The sequence below is a fragment of the Macaca fascicularis genome, chromosome 3, assembly GCF_037993035.2.
Source record: "Macaca fascicularis isolate 582-1 chromosome 3, T2T-MFA8v1.1".
In the NCBI taxonomy this organism is placed as follows: domain Eukaryota; kingdom Metazoa; phylum Chordata; class Mammalia; order Primates; family Cercopithecidae; genus Macaca; species Macaca fascicularis.
In genome coordinates this window covers 149,235,161-149,257,366 of record NC_088377.1, presented here as the reverse complement: position 1 = coordinate 149,257,366, position 22,206 = coordinate 149,235,161, and the positions used below count along the sequence as shown (strand labels likewise).

Here is a 22,206-nt window from a genome sequence, read left to right as displayed (position 1 = left end):
ACCCAGTTCCTTCCCGTAGGCAACCGAAAAGACCAGTTCCTTTTGTATCCTTTGAGATACGCTCCGCACATGGAAACAAACAGTCTACACTTCTCTCAGAATAATCTTTTTTTTTTTTTTTTTTTTTTGAGATGGAGTCTTGTTCTGGAGTGCAGTGGCACAATCTCAGCTCACTGCAACCTCCGTCTCCTGGGTTCAAGCGATTTCCCTGCCTCACCCTCTCAAGTAGCTGGGATTACAGGTGCATGCCACCAGGCCCTGCTAATTTTTGTGTTTTTAGAAGAAACGGGGTCCCAACATGTTGACCAGGCTGGTCTCGAACTCCTGGCCTCAGGTGATCTGCCTGCCTCGGCCTTCCAAAGTGCTGGGATTACAGGTGTGAGCCACCGTGCCTGGCCAGAATAATCTTTTAAAAATACAAATCTGACCATATTTTCCCAGTTTTGAAGCCTTTCAGTGCTTTCCCATTATAAACTTTCTATTGTTTAGCATCCTGCTTTGGTGACCTCCTTGCCTTTCCTCCCTCTTACCACCCTGTAGTCCTGTTGCTCTTTCACTTCTGAGACAAGCCCCCTTCCCGCTGAGTTCTTTCCTGACTCAGGGTGTTTACCTGTACTGTTCCCTCTGCCTGAAAACTTTTTCCACAGATCTGGACATGCCAATTCCTTCCTTAAATGTTACCTCTTTAGAGAGCATGCTATTCTTGTCATTCTCTACTATTGCCCTCCATTTGTCACCTTCAGTCTCTACTTCCTTATATTGGCTATAGCTATGTAAGAAGTCATTGTATATTTATTGGTATGTTTGCTTCTTTATTGATCATCTCCCACGTTAGACTATAAGTTCCATGAGAATAGAAACTGTCTTTTTTTTTTTTAACCATTCCCTGATACCCAGCCCCTAGTTCTGTGTCTATTACAAAGTAGGTGCACATTAAATATTTGATGAATGAATGTATGAATGAGGAACTAATGGAAAATCTAATACTTTGGGGTAGGAATGCAGATGGGCAGAGGAAGATGAAACTAAAAAGAGAAACTAGCCTCAACTATTTAAGCAGGCAAATTTGGCCTCCATATTGTTTCTCCCCTAAGTATAGGTTTTTATCCCATGCCTCCTTACACCATGTGGCTGGCTCTGCCTCTGGTTAGGCCAGCCACTTATTATGCAGAAGAAGGGCTGGGGAGAAAGAAGAGCTGAGCATCAGTCCCACACTTTCAAGCCCTTTAATTCTTTTGGAGAAGGTGGCAGTGAGCACAGAATGCTCATTTGCCACAGCTTGTATTTTGTTGTAAACATTTAATAACTGGTTTAAACAGAAATATTGAGCAATCACTCCTTGCTTTGTTTTAGGGACCAAAACTTTCTTTATTACCAGCAAGTAAAATCAGAAGAAACAATGACTTCCACATAGAAACGGTAACATGTTTATAAGGAAACGTTAACTCTACAATCTCAAATCAATATCTACTTCTACCTATATGTTTTTAAATAGCACATATTTCTTTTTCTACTCATAAAAGTAGTGATTCATATAATTATAAATAATAGAATACTAAAATTATCTTAAATGGATAGGCTATGAAAATAAAAATCACATCTGTGGAACAAGCCTTTTATTTCTAAATCACAAAAGCTAGTATGTCTGCTTTCATCTCTTACTCTCTTTGGAAACTAAAAAACAAAAGCCTCATTCATCTCCACTTTAATTTCACCTTCTGAATTTATTTCTGGATACCTAGATCACCTGATTGGATTAGCGAGGTAATGTAACCCAGCCATTTGTCTTTATCTCTTACCACACTGGAGGATAAAACCCAGGCTCCTTTATGTAGTATATAAGGGTTCTCATTTGCTGGCCCCAGGACACCTTGCAGCCTCATTTCTTACCCCTTCTTCCCTTATCCACTTAATGGGGAACTTACCGGAGAAAGGTCATGGGCTCCTGTGTGTGTTCTAAAGGTCTTACCCTCTCTTACTCAACCAAATACTTCTGGGTCAGGGAATAGAAAGATGTCCAGACTTCCTTCTTTTGTATATGGCATAGGCTTGAAGGAATGGGTTAAATGATCCTGCTGTGCTGGTTTATTACAAATCGATGAGCTAGGAAGTGAACGCAACTGGAGAGAGTAGGCTTGACTACTTTGGTCAACATGCAGAAATAAGAACCATCCTCAAGTTTTGGGCAGTGCCACTAGTTTACAAATGCCTTGATGAGACTCATACCTGGTCTTTCTTGTGAAGAGCCTCTCCCAACTTGCAGTACTGGCTGGCCGAGGACTTGTAAAATTCCTTAACGTCTAAAAGATGACCTTTACATGCTCCCCAGTATTGCCTAGAGCTCCTTCATGACTGAGGAGGCTGTGGGCAAAAATGAAATTGCAGAGAAAGAGTATGTCCTCATGGGAGACTCACCAGAAGTCATTGCAAATGAATTCTACAACAGAATATTCAGTGTTCAACTTACCCTGACTATAGGAAGTCTAATATCAGAGCTATTCCTCCATTTCAGAATGTCTTTGTTCAGCCATAAGTCTGGGAATGGTGTCAGAAGGAGAGGTATATCTGCACTTGGAGTGCATTTTTAAAAGGGTCCCCAGAAGAATTCTTGTGCTGATGGCATAGTTAAGCTTCTTGATTGTGGTGGTGTTTACACAAAGCTATACATGGGACAAAATTGCACAGAGTGCCCCGACACACACACACACACACACACACACACACGAGTCCATGTATAACTGGTGAAATGTGAATAAGGTCTATGGTTTATACCAATGTCAATTTCCTGTTGTTTTTTTAAATTGTACTGTAGCTGTGCAAGATGTTAACGTTGTGGAAGCCTGGGTGAGGGGTGCATGGGAATCTTGCCATATATTTCTTTGCAAGTTCCTGTGAATCTATAATTATTTCAAAATAAAAAGTTTTAAAGGAGCTGGAAGGGGACTCAGCGCATTGGAGCACTTGATCTAAAACAATGCTTTGGGAATCACCTTGAAACTAGAAGACCTTGTGCAAAAACAGTACCTCAATGTTCACGCCCAAAAATGTTCCTGAAGAAAAGGATGAAGTGGGCTGACTTGGTTGGCATATTCAAAATGTGTATAGACGTTAAGAGGGCCTTTAATTCCCTGAAGCTCTGTTAACATACAAGCGAATTCCGAGCCCCTTTTCTGGAGACCAATAGGTAAGGCAGACAGGCAAGCAGGTGAGCTGTCACAGTAAGTCTTTGGAATAGGCCTAAAAGCTCAGGAAACTCTGAATGTCTTATGTACTTAATGACTGCCATTCTCTAATTATGTTAACCTTACTCAGCATCACTGACTTTAGCTTAATGCATTCATCCGACAATATTTATTGCACCTCTACTGTGTGTCTGACACTCTTTACTCTTCTGAATACTTAGGATATGTCCAGGAACAAAATAAAGAATCCTGTCTTGGTAGAGCTTATGTTCTAGTATAAGGGAGGAGGCAGGAAGAGAAACAGTAGTAAGTGAATTACAGAGCATACTAGAAGCTGATATTAATGAAAAGAGATGGGTAAGGGGGACCAAGAATTCAGGAGATGGCATGGCATGTCGGAGAGGGAGTGTTGTTCACTTCTCTGAGTTCTTAAAGGATATGATTGTACTGAAATCAATCCTCTATTTGGATTTTATTTTCCCATTATGAAATTCTCTACCCCACCATTCCTTTCTTCTTCTTAGTCTTTCTCTTCCCTCCACCTTTTATTTTACCTTCTTCTTTATCTTTCTTCCATTAATTTTCCCTTTCTTATTTCTCTTCCTTCCCTAATTGTCATTCTTTTTCTCTGTGGTTCTCTTACCTTTTTCTCCCTTACGTCCCCCTGTGACCTTCCTTTCCTTCTCCCCTCCTTGTTTCTATTTTTTCTCTCTCCTATTCTTTTTCTAGCTATTTGTCATTATGTGGCTTTCTTATGGAACTGAACTTCGTGTGATTTAACTAAAGTTTGTGTGGCTTTTGTTACCTTGTTAAATTGTTTACATGACAAATGCTACTCTAACTGAAACCAAACTTTCTTCAGATACCTAACCTGATGCAAACAGAAAATAACCCTAATTTCATTGATTCTCACCTTATAGATCTAAGCCCCAGATAGAGGAACCCTTCCCGCAAATATTTCTGGAATATGCAAGGATGCCTCACAAGAATGTTCATAGCAGACTATTCATGAAAGCCCAAAACTGGAAACGACACAAATATCCACAAACAGTAGGATGAATAAATAAGTGGTGGCAAATTTACAATGGAATGAATACAGCAGGGAGAACGAATGAATGATTGCTATATTGAATAAGATGGATGAATCTCATGATTATAATGTTGAGTGAAAGAGGACAGACACAAAAGAAAGGGGGAAAAAAGAAATAATCTTTGATTCCATTGCTATGCAATTCAAAAAAACAGGTTTTAGAAGTCAGGACAGTAATTGCTCTCTGGGGCAACCAACTAAGAGGGAGCATGAGAGAGCTTATGCAGTGCTGGTGGCATTCTGCTTGTTGATCTGGGCACAGGCCACTCTGGTGTGCTTGTTTTGTGAAAATTCTTCAAGCACTACACTGTGATTTGTATCCTTTTTAACATATGTGGTGCCAGAATGAAAAGTTTGCTAAAATAATAATAACCATTGCACAAAATAAACTGGAAATATTTGGATAAGAATTACAAGGTTTAACTGTGATATTTGTGAGTAATGTTGTTTATTGCACTGATAAATCTACGAAAAGAAATTACAGACAAATGGAAGTGGTGCTATAAAGAATACCTCATAATGATGACTGATAAGAGCAATGACAAACTTAGAATGAAGTATTTTATTATATTTTATTTATTTATTTATTTATTTATATTTAGAGACAGGGTCTTGCTGTGTTGCCCAGGCTGAGACTCTAACTCCTTGGCTCAAGGGATCCTTCCGCCTCAGGCTTCCAAGTAGCTGAGACTACAAGGGCATGTGCCACTGCTCCTGGCACATTCTTTATTATATTTAATAGTTTTGTTCAGAAAGGAGACGTCCAAGTAGTTTAAAAGACAACTTTACATTTATTTTTCAATGTGTGCAAATATTTTCAAGTGTGCATGATTTGATGTTGTAATTTATTAAAACTCATATACAATACTGAAATCTTACCCTATAGGTTAAAAATACAACAAAAGGCAACTTTAATTTCAAGTGAAATTTCCATTGATAATACAAAACTAAAAGTATGCTTACTATTCACAAAATACATAGAAGAGACAATATTCCCACAGTTTGCTTGGGAAACAAGTCACACTGTGGACTTACGTCATCACAAGTGAACCCAGAATTTACAACCTCTAGCCTTGTTGTAAAACCTAACTTTGGTATTTCCTTCAAAAAAGTGAGCAGTGCGTATTTCCTTTATTGCACAAAGGTATTCATTCATTTTCTGTAAGACTATTACATTCACTCTTTTATTTTTTATTTTATTTTATTTTATTTTTTGACACAGTGTCTCACTCTGTTGCCCAGGCTGGAGTGCAGTGGCATGATCTCGGCTCACTGCAAGCTCCGCCTCCCAGGTTCACGCCATTCTCCTGCCTCAGCCTCCCGAGTAACTGGGACTACAGGCGCCCACCACCACGCCCGGCTAATTTCTTTTTTTGTATTTTTAGTAGAGACGGGGTTTTACCGTGTTAGCCAGGATGCTCTTGATCTCCTGACCTCGTGATCCACCTGCCTCGGCCTCCCAAAGTGCTGGGATTACAGGCGTGAGCCACCGCGCCCGGCCTCCACTCACTCTTTAGAGAGATGATTTGTTGTCAATATAAGCAGGTAGTGCTTGAAAATGAGACAGCATTATAATCCTAGTTATGCTGTAACCAGATTTACAACCAGAATTCAGGATCAACCAATTTGTATGATCATTAATCATATTCTTTCAGAAATAGACACATTGTTTCTGGTTATATTTCAGAAGAAAAACAGAGAAGCCATTCTACCTTTGGGCAAGGGTGACTACAGGACTTGAGTGTGTATAAATTTTGGTAAATGCAGGGGTCCTGGAACCAATCCCTGGATTATACCAAGGGATGATGTAGTTTTCAATCAAGCAAGACATTCTCAATTGGGGACCTGGGTATTACTTTTCTCTAGAAATGAAGTACAAGTTCATTCACTCCAGTGTGATATATATGGAAAAGTCCCCAGGACCAAAGCTTGTGTTATATATAATACCTAGAAAATTGTTGGCACTCAGGAAAAAATAAATAAAAAGAAAATATATAAAAACTTTTGGTCAAAAAAACCTGTATTTTCCAGTATGTACATTCCAAACGAATGTTTTTATATTGAGTTCATTTAGAATGCTTTGTCTTTAAAAATGCACTTTAAACATAGACTACTATAGACAGTTCAATTTTTAGAGTTTTTTTTTAAGTGGTCAGAGTTCAGTTAAATATTACTTACTTTACATACTGCTAGAATTTTTGAGAAAAAAATATAAACTCATTTTAATAATCATTATTATATAAGCACATCAAAAAATTTTTCACTCAAAATAACACTTTTTTGTCAGATTTTATGTAGATCATACCTATATATGCCTCCATGCAATGATCATTTCTATAGACTAAGATAATTAAAACTGAATTTTTAAACAAAATAATCTGTCATATATTTTTCTTTGATCTCAGTTGTGATCCATGATTATTATCATATCAAAAAATGACTTTTATAAACCATGAAAATCTCTTTATTATTTCATTTGTCTGCATCAATGTTTCAAAATACATTGGCCTGGTTCTGTAGCTTTTAGTTAAACCATTTCCAGGATCAAAGAGATCCTCAATTCTGGTTACATGTAATAACACTTCATTATTAGGTACTAAGCAAATTTGCATTTTTAAAACTCCAGCTTATTATCCAAAGTTATTTTCAAAGGCTTTTATTGATAAATGCATTAATAATTTTATTTCAGCATTTACTAAATGTGACCTTACATGGTGATCAGTGCAGCGCATGGATATCCAGGTTAGTCAAATTGATTTTTCTTTATGATTAATCATTCATGACTCACCTGACCACAGAGGCTGTTGGGTCAGCACTCACTCTGACTGAACAGAGATATGCCAGTACCCATGTGAACATTATTAGCAAATCTGTGACATGGATCAGCAGCGTATCATAACACCAGCTTATCCTGGACGCTGCCAAATCGTCTGAATAATTCTCACCATTTTGCACATGTTAGGGGTAAGGTGTTTATTTTATAAATAAATCCTAGAAACAGTCTTAGTGCTTCTCTTTCAATGGCTTAATAGAAAAAAGAATGAGTGTTTCGAGTCTGAAGAAATAGTCAATGCAGAAAATGTTTGCATAGGAGGACGTTAGTGAGGAAGTTTTGTCTTGTGTTCCTTGCTCATAGAGACCTCCTGAGCCCACTTTCAGGATGCAAGTGTACGCATAGCCTGTGGAAGCAAGGGGAAAAGAAAGTGTTGATACAACTGAATTCTCCTTAAGTCTGCATTATCTTTTTTATAAATATGTTTTTATAGTATTGGTTGCTTACTGTTACTCATCTTAGGTATATAGCATCACAATAGAAATAGGGTAAAAACTTAGTTTTGTATTCATTATACTTTTTTTTTTTTTTTTTTTTTTTTGAGACTGACTCTCACTCACTGTTGCCCAGGCTGGAGTGCTGTGGCGCGATCTCAGCTCACTGCAACCTCCACCTCCCAGGTTCAAGCAATTCTACTGCCTCAGCCTCCCAAGTAGCTGGGATTACAGGTGCCCACCACCACGCCCAGCTAATTTTTTTTTTTTTTTAGTAGAGATGGTGGTGGGGTTACCATGTTGGTCAGGCTGGTCTCAAACTCCTGACCTCAAGTGATCCATCTGCCTTGGCCTCCCAAAGTGTTGGGATTACAGGATTGAGCCACTGAGCCTGGCCTGTATTCCTCATACTTTAATTGGATTTAATTAAGAGCAATGATTACTGTTTATTGAGCACTTACTATGTACAAGGCACTGCTTTTGTTACTTTACATGTATCCTTTAATTTTCACAACTCTGTGGTATTATTACTACTTTCCATGAAGATACTAATATGAAGACAGGATAAGTAATTTGTCCTGGGGTGCACAGCTAGTAAGTAGCAGAATGAGGACTAGCACCCGGGTTTGTCTGGTTCTAAAGTCCATGCCCTTGAAACCATTGTGCTATATTGTTTCACCATCAATAGAAACCCTCCTTGAATTATTCTTGTATGTGGTAACCAATAAATATCCTAAAGAAAGCAGTCTTAAGTTCTAAGTTTGACGAGTTTTTACTCAAACTAAGGCTGCCCTATATCCATAGAGTCATAAACTACAAGAGCTAAAAGGACTTCTCAGGTCAATAATGACTTTCCTGGGCTCACTAAGCTAGTGGGCCAACATGCAGGTACTGTGATTTTCACTGTAGCAATGTATTTCCTCCACAAAAATCTCTGCCTGTCATCCTTACTGCCTGATTTCATTAAAGGGGGTTGGATGTTTTTCTTTGCAACATTTTTTTCAAGACCGAGAAAAAGGCAGAGAAGGCAGGCTTATCAGATTTGATTATGACACCAGGTAGGGGATAGTAGGGTAGACGATATCCTGGATGATAGATTTAAAACACGAAACTGGCCAATGCGGTGGCTCATGCCTGTAATCCCAGCAATCTGGGAGGCCAAGGTGGGTGGATTACTTGAAGTCAGGAGTTCAAGACCAGCCTGGACAACATGGCAAAACCCTGTCTCTACTAAAAATAATTAAAAAAAAAAAAAATTAGCTGGGCATGGTGGCGAGCGCCTGTAATTCCAGCTACTTGGGAAGATGAGGCACACGTGAGAATCTCTCAAACCCAGAAGGGAGAGGTTGCAGTGAGCTGAGATTGTACCACTGCACTCCAGCCCAGGTGACAGAGTAATACTCAGTCACAAATAATAATAATAATAATACAAAATTATGTCAGTAAACAAGAACCAACAAGATGCAATCTAGCAGAAATAGGTGTAGTTCTGTATTAGGGTCAAAACTCAATTAAATAAATATAAGTAGGGAACTCTACTAGACCATAGTTTGTATGAAAATGCCCCAGTCTTTAGTTGGACCCGGCTCAATAGAAGCCAAAATTCTGATGTTGCTATTATGAAAGGAAACACATTTTTAAGCTATAGTAATAGAATATCTTGATGAGATCAAGGTAGGTCATGGTTGAAAAATCTCCATGCTGGCCTGACCACATTTAGGGTTTTGTGTCCCCATCGTGACCACAGAAGCATTGACTGCATGTTTGCAAGGAATAGAAGAAACGAGAAGAGTCTCAACTGGAAGACAGTCTGCTGGAGACATGAGAACTATTCTCAAATATTTGAAGGGCTGTTCAGTGGGAAGGTTTGTATTGCTAAGGAAGGTAGATCTCAATTCATTAGGTGGTTACTACAGAAAGGCCAAATTCAGTTTTGTAAGCACAAGTAACCTTTAGAGACTTCCAACCATGTAACAAACTCCCTTGAGAAGCCACTAGTGGCCAATGTCTGGAAATGCTCACCTAAAAGCTGAATGAACATTCATCAAGGATGGTGTAAGAAGGATTTCTGCATGGGCTAGAATGTTAGACTACTTGATTCTCAGAAATCTTTCAACTTTTTACAATTCTGTGATCTTCCTTCAGTGTTCACCTCTTACCCAGTGGTGAAGCTGCAAATTTTACTCAGATGCTACAAGTTCAGGCAAGTTTCCTAGGAATAGTCTGATGTCACAAGAGCATCTGAAATATACAGAATCAGTCTAAGGTGGGGAGAGTATGTTTTTAAAGCTGTTATCAGTCATATGAAGGAAGGTCATAGGGTTTATGTTCCTCACATACTATTCCTGAGGCTTATAAAATTCCTGGCGTAGAATTTTCCTCTATTCATTATTTTCCTATCGCATGGCCTTCCATCTCTGGAAGAGCAGGATGCGGAGCTGTAGGCAGCAAATCAGGAGCAGTGTGTTGGCTCTTGCCGGTTGCTGATCATCCCCAAATACCTGGGACAAAAGCTCCCCAAGAACTTAACATCTTCAAGGGAGAATTCTTATTTTCTCTTCTTCCCTGCTATCAAGCCATCTTTTTTACATTTGGGAGAATTATGTTCCCTGACAGTTCTTAATCAGATATATTCACTATTTGTATTACTCTAATTATTCAAAATGTAATCCAAATATTTTCTTCAGAAGAAAATGATCATACCTCATCCTGGACATCAAGTTCTTCTTCAGTCAGCTCTGTTTCAATTAATTCAAGGGTATCTTTACAGTCTTGAATGAGGGTGATCTTGAAAAAGAGAACATAGGGTGGAAATAGAATAGCATCAACCCACCTGATGCTCCACTGAAAATGATTTGAAGCTTTCCTGGGGCTTCTCATCTATCTTTACATACTTCAGAATCCTCTTCAGCTGTCTTGTTCTTTTATATTTCCCAACTAAAGATTTTTGTATATCATTTTTTTGCACATTCATAGGTGAACTGGTATAGTTCTCCATTGTCTAAACTCCTTTTCAGCTGTCTTCCCTAACCTCTCGAGTGTATGCCTCTTAACAAGTCACCCCCTCTGCCTAAATGATTCAGCAGTCAACAGTGCATCTCTCAATGGCTAAGCTAAGAGCACTTAGCACAGCATTGAGTGTGCAATGAATGCCCATTGAAGAGCTTGTGACTGATGACAATGAACAGTCACAAATGGAATTGGATGGAAATTAATTCTATTGGAGATGGAAACCAATGTCTATGGACTAATTTGGTTATTCAGGAAAGTTCTACTTTTTAGAGGTGCATGTAATTTAATCTTCTACACAGAGGAAACCTACAATTTTGGCTTTGTGTTTTGCATGGAAAAGGACATTTTCAAAGCAACTCCAAATATATATCCAGGCTAAAATGACATTTTGAAATGCTACTTAGCTACTTTTCAACTCACAAGTAGCCCAATTCTCTTTGCTAGTATGAGAATGAATTAGAGGGTTAAGTTCCTGTGCAAATGGTATGACATAATGGGAAAGGTGGAGGCTAAGTCTAACTACAAGTTGTGTCCTGAGATAGTCCTGTGATGGTAAAATAAAGAGATAGGAAGAGGGTTGTGTCATTGCAGTCACAGTATCTGTGATACAGAGGGACTCTTCTTGAAGGAAAGTACCACAGGTGAGGTTTATCGTCATTCACCTACTTACCACATGTAAAGCTTTGTGCTAGACTCTGAGAAGACACAGAAATATGAGCCTCTTGATCTCACAGGCCACCAGGAATGTCCAACCCACTGTTTAGTGGACCAGTAAGTATATAATACAAGCATTCCATTATGCTTAGTCTATTTGTTCAGGATCAAAAAAAATCCATCCCAGTCACTCACAATGCCTCCCGGATTGCAAACAAAATTGAGTCTAACCTAGTAGGTACATTCTTGGTTAGTGGTTTTTATGACATTCATGACCTAACATCTTAGTAAGAATGGGTATAAACAAATAAAATAACTGTTTTCATGTTGAGAAAGAACTTGATACCTTGGTTTCATTTTACTTTTAATTTGGGTCTCTTAAAGATACTTCATATGATCCTGCTTTCTTATCACCTATGGGTTAGAGAATTTTAAGTTGGATAGAAAAAGGTTTATGAATTTTCAATGTTAAACAGTTTTTTTTCTTTAGATTTGTAGCTTTACTCTTTTTTTTTTCCATTTTTGTTTTTAAGATCCACAGCTTGGTAGTCAGGACTAGTATTTTACCAAGGAACACTAAATAGAACAATCTCTCCACTGCCAGTGCCTAAAAAGAATAATACAATATCGTTTCCTAAGTTGGTTTTCTTCAATCAACTGCCAATCTACAATAAGGATGTACTTATTCTATTTTTAGAAAAATGGGAAGCAATTTAAAATATCCACTATGACACTGGAATCATTATCGTTATTATATCTTGATAGGTATTTGCTTTAGTTTCCTAAGTTCACCATGAGAAATGAGATTCATGTACCACCAGGCGCACCGTTAGGCCAAGCCCAACGAACCAGACCAGAATGCTCACCTCTTCTGGGTATTTGACAGAAAAACTAACAAAATAATACCCATAGGAAATCAGGGCATATTCTGGAGCCAGACGCACTACTGTTGTGCCACGAGGCCTCCCATCAGGGCCTATTCTATTTTGTAGGGAAAAAACCCTGGGCTTATTTGTGGCTTGATTTTTTAATTGCTTTTGCAAAGATCGCTTATGGCCTGATGGATCCTGTTTAAAGGCATTTATAATTCAAGGTTTTCCAGATTGCTGAAAATTTAAGTAGAATTTATGTGCACAAATCACAGATCACAGAAGATCAAAGATTCAATATTCTAAAAAGGCATTATAGCTAATGCCCACTTTTATTAATAAAACTACACATTGTAGAACTATTAAGTACTGGATACTACCAGGTAATTTCCTATAAACTATATTATTTAGTCTTCATATCTACCTAGCAAAGTTAATGTTTTTACTTCCATTTTACTGATGAAAAAACTGAGGCTCCAAGAAGTTATGTAGATAGCTTAAAATTCAACAGCTAGACTAGATTTGTGTAATGTTCGCCATTTATAGAAATTATGATAGTTTAGAAAAGATACATCTGTAGAAAGGTTGAATATTTACCGTTTCTAAAATGGAATCTTGACCCTCTTGGGATTTCACCTGGTTCTGTAGATAGAGTATAGCATCATGGACTGTCAAAAAGAATGTGTCCTTTCTAATGTTGTCGTCAAAGAACCCACATTGCTCCAGCTTTTCTATCACATAATCTTCAAAAGAAAGACACAATGTTTTGTTAGTTCCTAGGAAAAGAAATCTTTTGTTTGTTTTTGAGACAGAGTCTCATTCTATTGCCCAGGCTGGAGTGCAGTGGCACAATCATTGCTCACTGCAACCCCCACCTCCCAAGCTCAAGTGATTCCCCCCACCTCACCCTCCCAAGTAGCTAGGACTACAGGCACATCACATCATGCCCAGCTAAGAAAAGAAACTTTTAAGCATCAACCTATACTAAGTTTCTGTAGCTCTTCCTTTTATTTATTTATTTTTCTCGTATCCAAAATGTGACCCAGCTTTGAAATGACAGTTTCTTTTCCAGTAGCATATAGAATGGTTATTCCATAACTGGTCGTAGTCAACCTTGGTGCACGATCATGTCACTTTGGCCAAGCCAGTGTATCCATCCTCCTACTGCTGTGGGCCAGGTTGCTAACGTTTCACAGCTGTGCCCTTCTCTGGAGACTTTCTCTTGCCCATTGGGAGCTGTGTCATCTAAAGAGGACTGGGCCTGTAATTCCAGCGCTTTGAGAGGCTGAGGAGGGTGGATCACTTTGAACCCAGGCATTCTGGGCAATATGGTGAAACCCCAGCTCTACAAAAAAAAAAAAAATACAAAAACTAGCCAGGTGTGGTTGTATATGCACCTATAGTCTCAGCTACTCAGGAGGCTGAGATGGCAGGATCACTTGAGCCCAGGAGTTTGAGGCTGCAGTGAGCCACGATTGCACCACTGCACTCCAACCTGGGTGACAGAGCAAGACCCTGTCTCAAATAAATAAGTAAATAAAGAGAATTGGGAGGTTTCATCCCCACGCATGGCTGGCCTGCAGCCACTGACTGATTGATATTGGGGGAGAAAGCAGGTCCCCTTGTCTCAAGGAGGCATAACCTTCTGGTACTCTTCCTGTGGTGGTGCTCCGTGTGAAATCAGGAATCTATGCTGGACTTCAGAAACCATGTCTTTCACCAGCTTCTTCCCCTTCCCTATCCTGCTTCCCTCACTGCTTCATAAATTTCCTCAGGTGTGCTCTCAATAAGTCATTTGTGCAAGAATCCCCATCTTGGGCTCTGCTGCTGGAGAATTCAACCTAAGCGTTAGCACTTTCCTACACACATACATTCATAAAGAGACAGACACAGAGACTCACACCCTTGAGAGTCCTCCTGTTGCAAGGAATCTAAGTAATCCCCACCTTTGCTCTCCTCATAACAATATCCCCCCATTGTCAATATCCACCCCACCCCCACCCACTGTCAAGACACACATTTCCATACATTACCAGCTCTATGGCACAAATTGGAAGTAGTATCTTTCTGGGTTTAAAAATGTTCTCAGAGTTTTTATGCTTTTTGTTTTATTTTTGTTTTTGTTTTTTAAATAATAATAAAGATGGGGTCTTACCATGTTGCTCAGGCTGGTCTCAAACTCCTGGCCTGAAGTGATCCTCTGACCTTTGCCTCCCAAAGTGCTGGGATTACAGATGTGAGCCGCCATGCCCGGCCTATTTATTTATTTAAATCTTAACTCTAGCTTGGCAATCGGAGGTTATTTAAAGGTTGTTTCTAAATATGGACTTAGGAAGGAAATCAAAACAAGGCAGAAAGGAACCAGTAGATAGGAAAGATGTGGGAAAAAATTTACAAGTATGAAGATACAAAGAAAATTGAAAAGAGTAATTTTTTCTTTTGTACAGGAGAGAACCTTATATGGTCAAAATGATAAGGAGAAAAGAAAAGTAAATCTTTGTCCTAAGGTACAATGCCAATTTTAAAAAAGGAAGTATAGGACAAAATGAAGGTTTAAGCAAGTTGTAGAAGGTTTGTAGAAGATAAATATCATGAAAAATTTTATGTGATTGAGTTAGCTAAAATTAGAAGGGAATCATTTATAAGTTTTATAAGCTCAATAAAAATTGAGCATTAACATTAAAGTACACTGATGGAAGGCTAAAGTTTTGGCCCATGTGTTGGAACAATAGAGTTTTCTCAGAGGATTGGTTTGCTCTTAATAGAAAATTGTGAGAGGATTTTCTTTATCTTCTAGGTAACTGGCCTAGAAAACAGGGATTTCATGTTTCATCAAGATAACTCTTCTTGTGCTTTGTGCCTTTGAACTCTTTTGTCACTTTGGTTTTATTTCATAGTGACCTATGATCCTATTTTGATCAAATGTTTTAAACCTTCGGTGTTTGACAAACTTCTCAAAAATCAAAATTAAGTTTTTTTGACCTTGAACTAACTTCGGGATGTTCCAGAGGACCCTGGAATTTCTTAAAGAATCTGTAAAGGAGAGATGTTAAACCAAGTGGCCTTATGTTAAATTATATGAGAAGCACTGTTAAAATAAGAAATGATGTTTAACCTTCTTTGAGCTATATTTATATAGATATAGTATTAATATGTTCCAAAATTATATAACATTCCTAGAAATGTGATATGTCTTGGTATAAATGCTACCAGTCATAATTTTGGTTATTTTAAATTGTTGTGTGCCACAGAAATAACCAAATATCCTTGTCAACTGGGTAACTCACTGGGTAACTCAGATCTTTAAATATAGCCACTTTAAGTCTTGTTGTCCACAGTTAATTGTTTTGTTCTGATACTTTTTCTGAAAGCTCTTTGTAAGCCATTGTAATTCTAAAATGCTGTGACTTCAAAGAGTCATATGGGAAGAATGAAAAGGACTCTGACAAATACAAGTTTCTAATAACTTTGAATTCATATCATTCGATGGAATTAAACTGCCAGCCAAGATCAAACAGAGCAAGAATTAATTACATGAGACTGAATGAACTGATGAAGAAGAATTATGGGTTTTATGGCTTTTTTTATTTGAAACATTGCTGGTTTTTTTAATATTTGTTTTCAAGATTTAAAGAAAATTTTTCTTTAAAGCTATCTGTAGTTTAAAGCCACTTGGTTAAGCATACTTTTTTTTTTTTCTTTTTTTGAGACAGGGTCTCACTCTGTCACCCAGGTTGGAGTGCAGTGACGTCATCTGGGCTCACTGCAACCTCCGCTTCCCCAGCTCAAGTGATTCTCAGCCTCAGCCTCCATGCCCAGCTAATTTTTTGTATTTTTTGTAGTAACAGGGTTTTGCCATGTTGCCAGGCTGGTCTCGAACTCTGAGCTCAAGGCAATCACCCACCTTTTCCTCCCAAAGTGCTGGGATTACAGATGTGAGCCACAGCACCCAGCCTAGTTAAGCATACTTTCATAAACAAAAATTGAAACATTTGCTTTTCCTCTCTACCTGATCCTTCCAGAATTTGGAAACTCTTTGTGAGTATTCTTATTTTTCTGGCAATATGATTATTTACATAAAAGTTCAATAAGAATCTGTTCTTTTAAATAGAATACAGTTGGAAAACATTGGTTATATTATCAAGGCTTTGACTAGAATATCATATTTGAAAATGTGCACAGAATTCCTGGCTTCAAGGGCTCCTAGCCTTACAGTGAGTGAATACAAAGTTGTTGCTTCCTGGGAGGCCCAGGAACTTCAAGATATTAGATACATCAGGCAAAGTCTAATGTCTGCCTTGGTTTAACTTCATAGCATCAAGAAGTTTTAAAAAGTCCAATCTGAGATTCCTTGTCAAAATTTCCAGCAAAGCAATTATTTTTTGGAGACGTGGTCTCACTGTGTTGCCCAGGCTATAGTGCAGTGGCTATTCACAAGCACAATCATAGTGCACTGAAGCCTTGAATTCCTGGGCTCAGGCAATCCTCTCACCTCAGATCTCAAATAGCTGGGATTGCAGGCATGCAACACCTCACCTGGCTTGGCAAAGTAAATTTAAAATGAGTCACCTATGTAGTTATTCTTGCTGCACTGTGTAAATAATCAATCAGACCAAGTTTGAGACTAAACTTATTTTGTAAACAAATTGGTCTACCATGATTGTCTTTGATAGAAATGGAGGTGACTATAGAAAGAAAAACATATGGTTCAAAAGAAAAGCATAGTAAAACTGTTCTTAGACTGTAGCCCTGTTCAATGTTTATGAGTGTTTATTGTCTACCTGTAGACTGAACTGGATTCTTAATTCTTTTAGCTTTCACTAATATCTGGCTATAACACTCCAATGAAGACCAAGAAGTACTCAATTCCTGAAGCTCTGTAAGTTGAAGCTGAACAACTCAGCATACATTTCAAGAGGTGACTCTCATGCTTAAACTGTGGGCCACAGAGAGAGTTCACCAGAATGCTGGATGCCACAACTAGAGACAATAAAACTACAAACCAAAACGAGAAGTCGCCAACTTCATGCTGTAGACAGCTCCAAGACTGTCAGAACAAGACTCCCTATCATAAGATTCTTATCCCTTTTAATTTTCCCTTACTTTTGCCTACCTCTTTCACTTGGCAGGATAGTGCTGTAGTTAAAATTTCACAATCAGTAGCTTCTTTGGGTAACTTACACTTTCTGCTTTAATTTAAACCAGTCATGGAATGCTAGATTACCTGCTAACTCAACAAGGAAGCATCTGTGCAGTTGGTGACACTTCTTGTTGCACATATATAAATACATCAGGTAACTTGGTTAAAACAGGTAGACTCCTTGTCAGGCTATTCAATTTTAGTTGGTTTGGTTCATGGGAACCCTGGCTAAGGAGCATACTATAAACCCTTGGTGTTATCATCCCAATAGTCATAATAGCAGGTACGTTATACCCTCTCAAAGTTTTAAATGTTTCCACATAGCCACCTGTCAGACATCAAATGGTTTCCCTCTGAAACAACAAAAACTCAGAGAAATGCATGATAATGAGGAGGGCACCATAAGCTATACATGACCTCCTGAGACCAGAAACCCAAAATAATGGTAACAGGGTAGCACTGATCTCCTGCATTTTGTTCACTCTTACCTAGGTGAGAACCTGATCAAACGGGGGGAAATCATCAAATAAAAATGGTGAAGGCCGTTGTCTTAGTCCCCTTGAGTTTTGCCCTCCCAGAGCTTTGCAGCTTCTAGTAGCCAGAATGAAGGAGTAGAGCAGCCTTCGGTGGCTCAAGCAGCTGTGCCCATCCTGCGGTCATGCAAGACACAGGCACATAGTAAAATAAAAAATAAAAATAAAAGGCCATTGTTTTAGACTAAGCTCCTGCACTAGGCCCCAACAGACAAGACTAAAAATCAAAATGGAGTCACTCATGCTAAAGTTTCAAGTTATCCAACCTAAACTAAATTGTTATCTGACCTTTGAAGAAATCAGGAGAGAGGGGTAAGAGCAAATTTCCCAAAACAGCCAGTTTAAATTTCCAGTTGGCATAATAAAGCTTTCTCTGCAATAAACCTCATACAAAAAAGTATCCTGCCATGACCTCATGTTAACTAATCCATTATTTTCCTATTGTTCTGTCTCACTGTCTCTGACTTGCAAGAAAAGTAACTTTGAATGGACTAATATACTCTTTGTCGTTTGCTTTTGCTGTCTTTGGCCTTTTCTGTCTATGAAACCGACCTCTTCCGCTTAGTTCCTTGGAACACTTATTCTGTTTTATGGAATGAAGCATTGCCAGATTCTAGAATTGCAAATAAATGCAATTGAGATCTTTAAAAGAAAAAAAAAAGGGCCTTTAGACATAATGTGCCCACAGTCCCAGGTAGGAGAAAGGGCTTAGGGGAAAGTCTTATAGGTAGATATGTAGATATATGTATTTACCTTGAAGTGATGCAAAATACACATTCACATCAATTCTTTGGAATTCTTTGACAATCTAAAAATAAAAAAGGAGAGTTTGTAACAATTAATAACCTTATCTGCCCATAATTCAGTAGCATTCAGTTACTTGCTCAGGAGAAACATCATTACTTCCATGGTTAATCAGGACTTTAAGGAAAGGTTATTATTGCAAAACCATGGAGGTTTTCAACCTACAGTAATGGTATAATTAGGATTAGATCTCAAGAGATGGCAACATCCAGCACTCAATAGCACAGCACCTGATAGCATGGAGGTGCTAAATAAATATTTGTGGAAAGAAGAGAGTACAGGAGGCTTCTTAATATAGGCCCTGCTGATTGGAGAAGAGATATGGGTGTGGCTATGCTCATCGGGTTCAAAATGTTACAATTGACCTAAAAGTCAAGGCCTCTACTTTGAATGTCAGTGACCTGACTGTGATTTCATGCTACAGCTTTACAAGGTGTTACTCATTGGGAGAAACTGGGTAAGGGGTACATAGGATCTAAATATTATTCCTTAAAACTACATGTGAATTTATAATTATGTTAAAATAAACATTTAATTTTAAAAAGTCAAGACACAAGACCCTTGGTCAATAACAAAAGAGAATTTGAGAATTATGGAGGAACACAAATTAAGACCTCTGTTCAAGTATAAAGTTTGGAGTCTTCTTTAGCTATCATAATATTTGAAAGTAAATATTTGTTGTGTGGGAAATATTCTGGCATTAAATATGTTAAGACTCTCCCCAAAAGTAATTCATTAAACTCTCTGGCCAATACAATCTACAATGGATCTCAGCCAATGCTTAGAGTGAAATGTACAACAAAGAACAAGAGTGTTTTCAAATGAGCTAATAACAAAATCTGCTAAGAGAACTAGAACAGAATCTGTCAGCATATTCTCATACTCTTTTGCCAAGCACAATCACTTCTCTACCTTACCTACCTAGTACACACATCCTGGAATCATTTCCTCCCCTTACAGAGGTAGCATAGAAGCCCTAGCTAAGCTGAACCTCAGTTAGGAGTCAGCTTCATATTATTACATCTGATCGTTGGTGTCTTGACCTGCTTACTTTTCTGCCTGACCCTCTTGATACCTACCTGAAGCTTCACCTAAACTTGATGCTTCAGGTGATGTTCTATTCATCTTCCTTGGAGCACTTACTACAGTTGTTATTTAGAAGATGACTTAATGTTTGCCTTCTCCTCCAGACTGCTAAGTCCCACGTAGGTAGAAACTGTGTCTACTTCATCACTAGTCTCTTGTGCCTGGCAGAGTGCTTAGCACACATTAGGCATTTCACATCTATTTGTTGAAAGAATTAATGATCTTCAGCTTGCATAACTGGTTTCTGATATCATTATTGTTTCTATCCTGCATACTTCTCAACTCTTGCTTTGACTTTCTAGATGCCTGACCTGCTTGCTTCCTACTCTAACCTCTTAATAATGCCTGGTTTTTCCAGTCCTACCATACACCTGGTATTCCTTATCCTGTTGCTGTTAACATAACAAATAGAAATGTAATACTTAACAAACTTTTGCCATTTTTTCTTCTTTTCATATTCCATGTGCTGTACATTCTCAGAAAGATAAAACATAATAAATGTGAATTAATTTGCTGGGGAGTATCTTTGAATCAGAGAGAGAGAGATATATATATATATATATATTTTTTTTTTTTTTTGAAACAAGTCTCACTGTCGCCTAGGCTGGAGTGCAGTGGCACAATCTTAGTTGCAACCTCTGCCTCCCGGGTTCAAGCGATTCTCCTGCCACAGCCTCCTAGCAGCTGGGACTTTGTATTTTTGGTAGAGACGGGGTTTCACGATATTGGCCAGGCTGGTCTCGAACTCCTGACCTCATGATCAACCTGCCTCAGCCTCCCGAAGTGCTAGGTTACAGGCGTGAGCCACCACGCCCGGCCTGAATCAGATACTCTTCTAAACACCTTATATCTATTAGCGTATTTAATCCTTGTAACAACTTATGAAGGTAGATACCATCATTACCTCCATATTACAGATGAAGAAACTGAGATATAGACAGATTAAGCAACTTGCCCAGGGTCGTACTGCTAGTAAGTGGTGAAGCCAGTATCTACCCCAGGTAGTCTGGTTCCAGAGGCTATGCTTTAAAATATTACACTTTTTTACAAAAGCATTCACCTAGAAAAACTACAAAGCCCATGTATTTGCCCTGTTGCAATACTGGACAACCCACATCATTTTACTATTGCCAAAGCTCCGAATGTATAATTCAGGAAACCAGAACCTTACCACCCTCAGTGACCTCACTCCAACAACGTCCAGGAAAGATATAGCTCCACAGTCAAGCACGAGGCTATGGATGGGCACTTTGGGAACGTTCACTTTGACTGGAAGCTCAGAGTTCCAATCCACTTGAATCTCTATTTCTTTGGTTGGGGTATCAAGTTCCTCCGGATCTTCAATATCTTCATCAGGCTCAAAAGCATTATTTGTTGAACCAGCATCACTTATGATGCCATTCTAAACAAAGAAAACACTGTCAACTTAATTGTAAAGATTTGAAATGTCTTTCAACCATTCATATCAAATTATCCAAAACTCCTACACACTGTTCCTTGGTAAGCAAAACATCAAGGAGATGAATTCTTAAGGATGAGTTTCACCTCAGCCCAAACTTTGATGTTGTCTAGGAAGAAAACTGGGAGAACAGAGGAGCCAAGAAACTTGTTTTCTGGAAGACTGTGGAACTTTGCCAAGAAATACACTGGCCAGAGAGTCTGAGTAAAAGTTAATAGCTCCAAAAGTCTATGGACTTACTGCCTTCTCTGGTGGGTAGTTTTCTGGCATTGAATTTGCACTTATTTTGTTCCTTTCAGTAAAAATAAAGTATAAAAAATAATGCAGACGTTCTTCATGGTGGGGGAAAAAAATCGCATCCTGTGTTTCCAGGCAGCGCTGCTGATTTTATTTCATTACCTTCTACTCCCTCTTGCCTATAGAATAGCTCAGTTGTTCTTTGACACGTACATGTCATTTGTTCGTTCACATCTGGATACTAAAGGGGATATATTTAATTTTAGACCATCTAACTGCTCTCATCAGGGAAAGGAAAGAATTTAAGGGGGAAAAGAAAGATGTTGTCTCACCTTTGTTGCTCTTAATTGTCCATTTTTTATGAGTTTCTGTATTTTCCTCAGTGCTTTCAGCCTCTTATTATATACTCTAATGGCATCAAATCCAACCTTTGGAAATAAATGTCAAGTTACTTAAAATGCCTGGCACCTAAAGCTTGTTAATGGCCACTGTTATCTGTTATCTGGAAAGGCTATTTCTCAAAGGGTATAATTCCTTGAGATATCCTGCCAAAACAGAAATTGTAAGGTCTGGTGGAGTAGATCTCTGTCTACTCCCAGGCTACCCTACTCCTACCCAGAAGCTCAGGGAAGACAGTAGTATATTAAAGGCACCAAGACAGTAAAAGACAAAACAGAAAAAAAAAAAAAAAAACCCCACCAAATACCCTCTTTAGCTTTAAGTCTGGGTTTTCCAAATTCCCTTGGTATCACAGAGTCCTTTTGTTATTGCAAAATCTGTGAACATTCCTCTGAATCAGTTTGCCCTGGAACTCACTTAGAAAAACACTGATTTAGAGGCAAACTCCAAGTTCAAAGCATAGCATGGCATACA

At 38.4% G+C, this 22,206-nt stretch overlaps 1 protein-coding gene and 2 long non-coding RNA genes across 5 annotated transcripts in view; 2 read left to right on the top strand and 1 right to left on the bottom strand.

The window, feature by feature from the left end:
• The window catches only part of LOC123572311 (uncharacterized), a 70,044-nt gene that overhangs the window by 23,047 nt on the left and 24,791 nt on the right, over positions 1-22,206 (top strand). The gene's annotated exons all lie outside the window — the stretch shown is intronic.
• The window catches only part of SLC26A4 (solute carrier family 26 member 4), a 53,413-nt gene continuing 37,920 nt past the window's right edge, over positions 6,714-22,206 (bottom strand). For all 3 annotated transcript variants that reach the window (XR_012432785.1, XM_074035800.1, XM_045388613.3), the window contains 6 exons: positions 21,666-21,761; positions 20,809-21,039; positions 18,501-18,555; positions 12,672-12,817; positions 10,243-10,326; positions 6,714-7,451 (listed from right to left, as the gene is read on the bottom strand). Coding sequence is in view for 2 of the 3 variants with exons in the window: in XM_074035800.1 (XP_073891901.1) it covers positions 7,428-7,451; positions 10,243-10,326; positions 12,672-12,817; positions 18,501-18,555; positions 20,809-21,039; positions 21,666-21,761 (636 nt within the window). In the remaining variant the exon portion in view is untranslated. The remainder of the gene's footprint in view (positions 7,452-10,242; positions 10,327-12,671; positions 12,818-18,500; positions 18,556-20,808; positions 21,040-21,665; positions 21,762-22,206) is intronic.
• On the top strand, positions 6,960-20,067 carry LOC141409916 (uncharacterized). The gene is made up of 2 exons (XR_012432788.1): positions 6,960-7,014; positions 16,889-20,067. It is a non-coding gene; the product is annotated as an uncharacterized lncRNA (long non-coding RNA).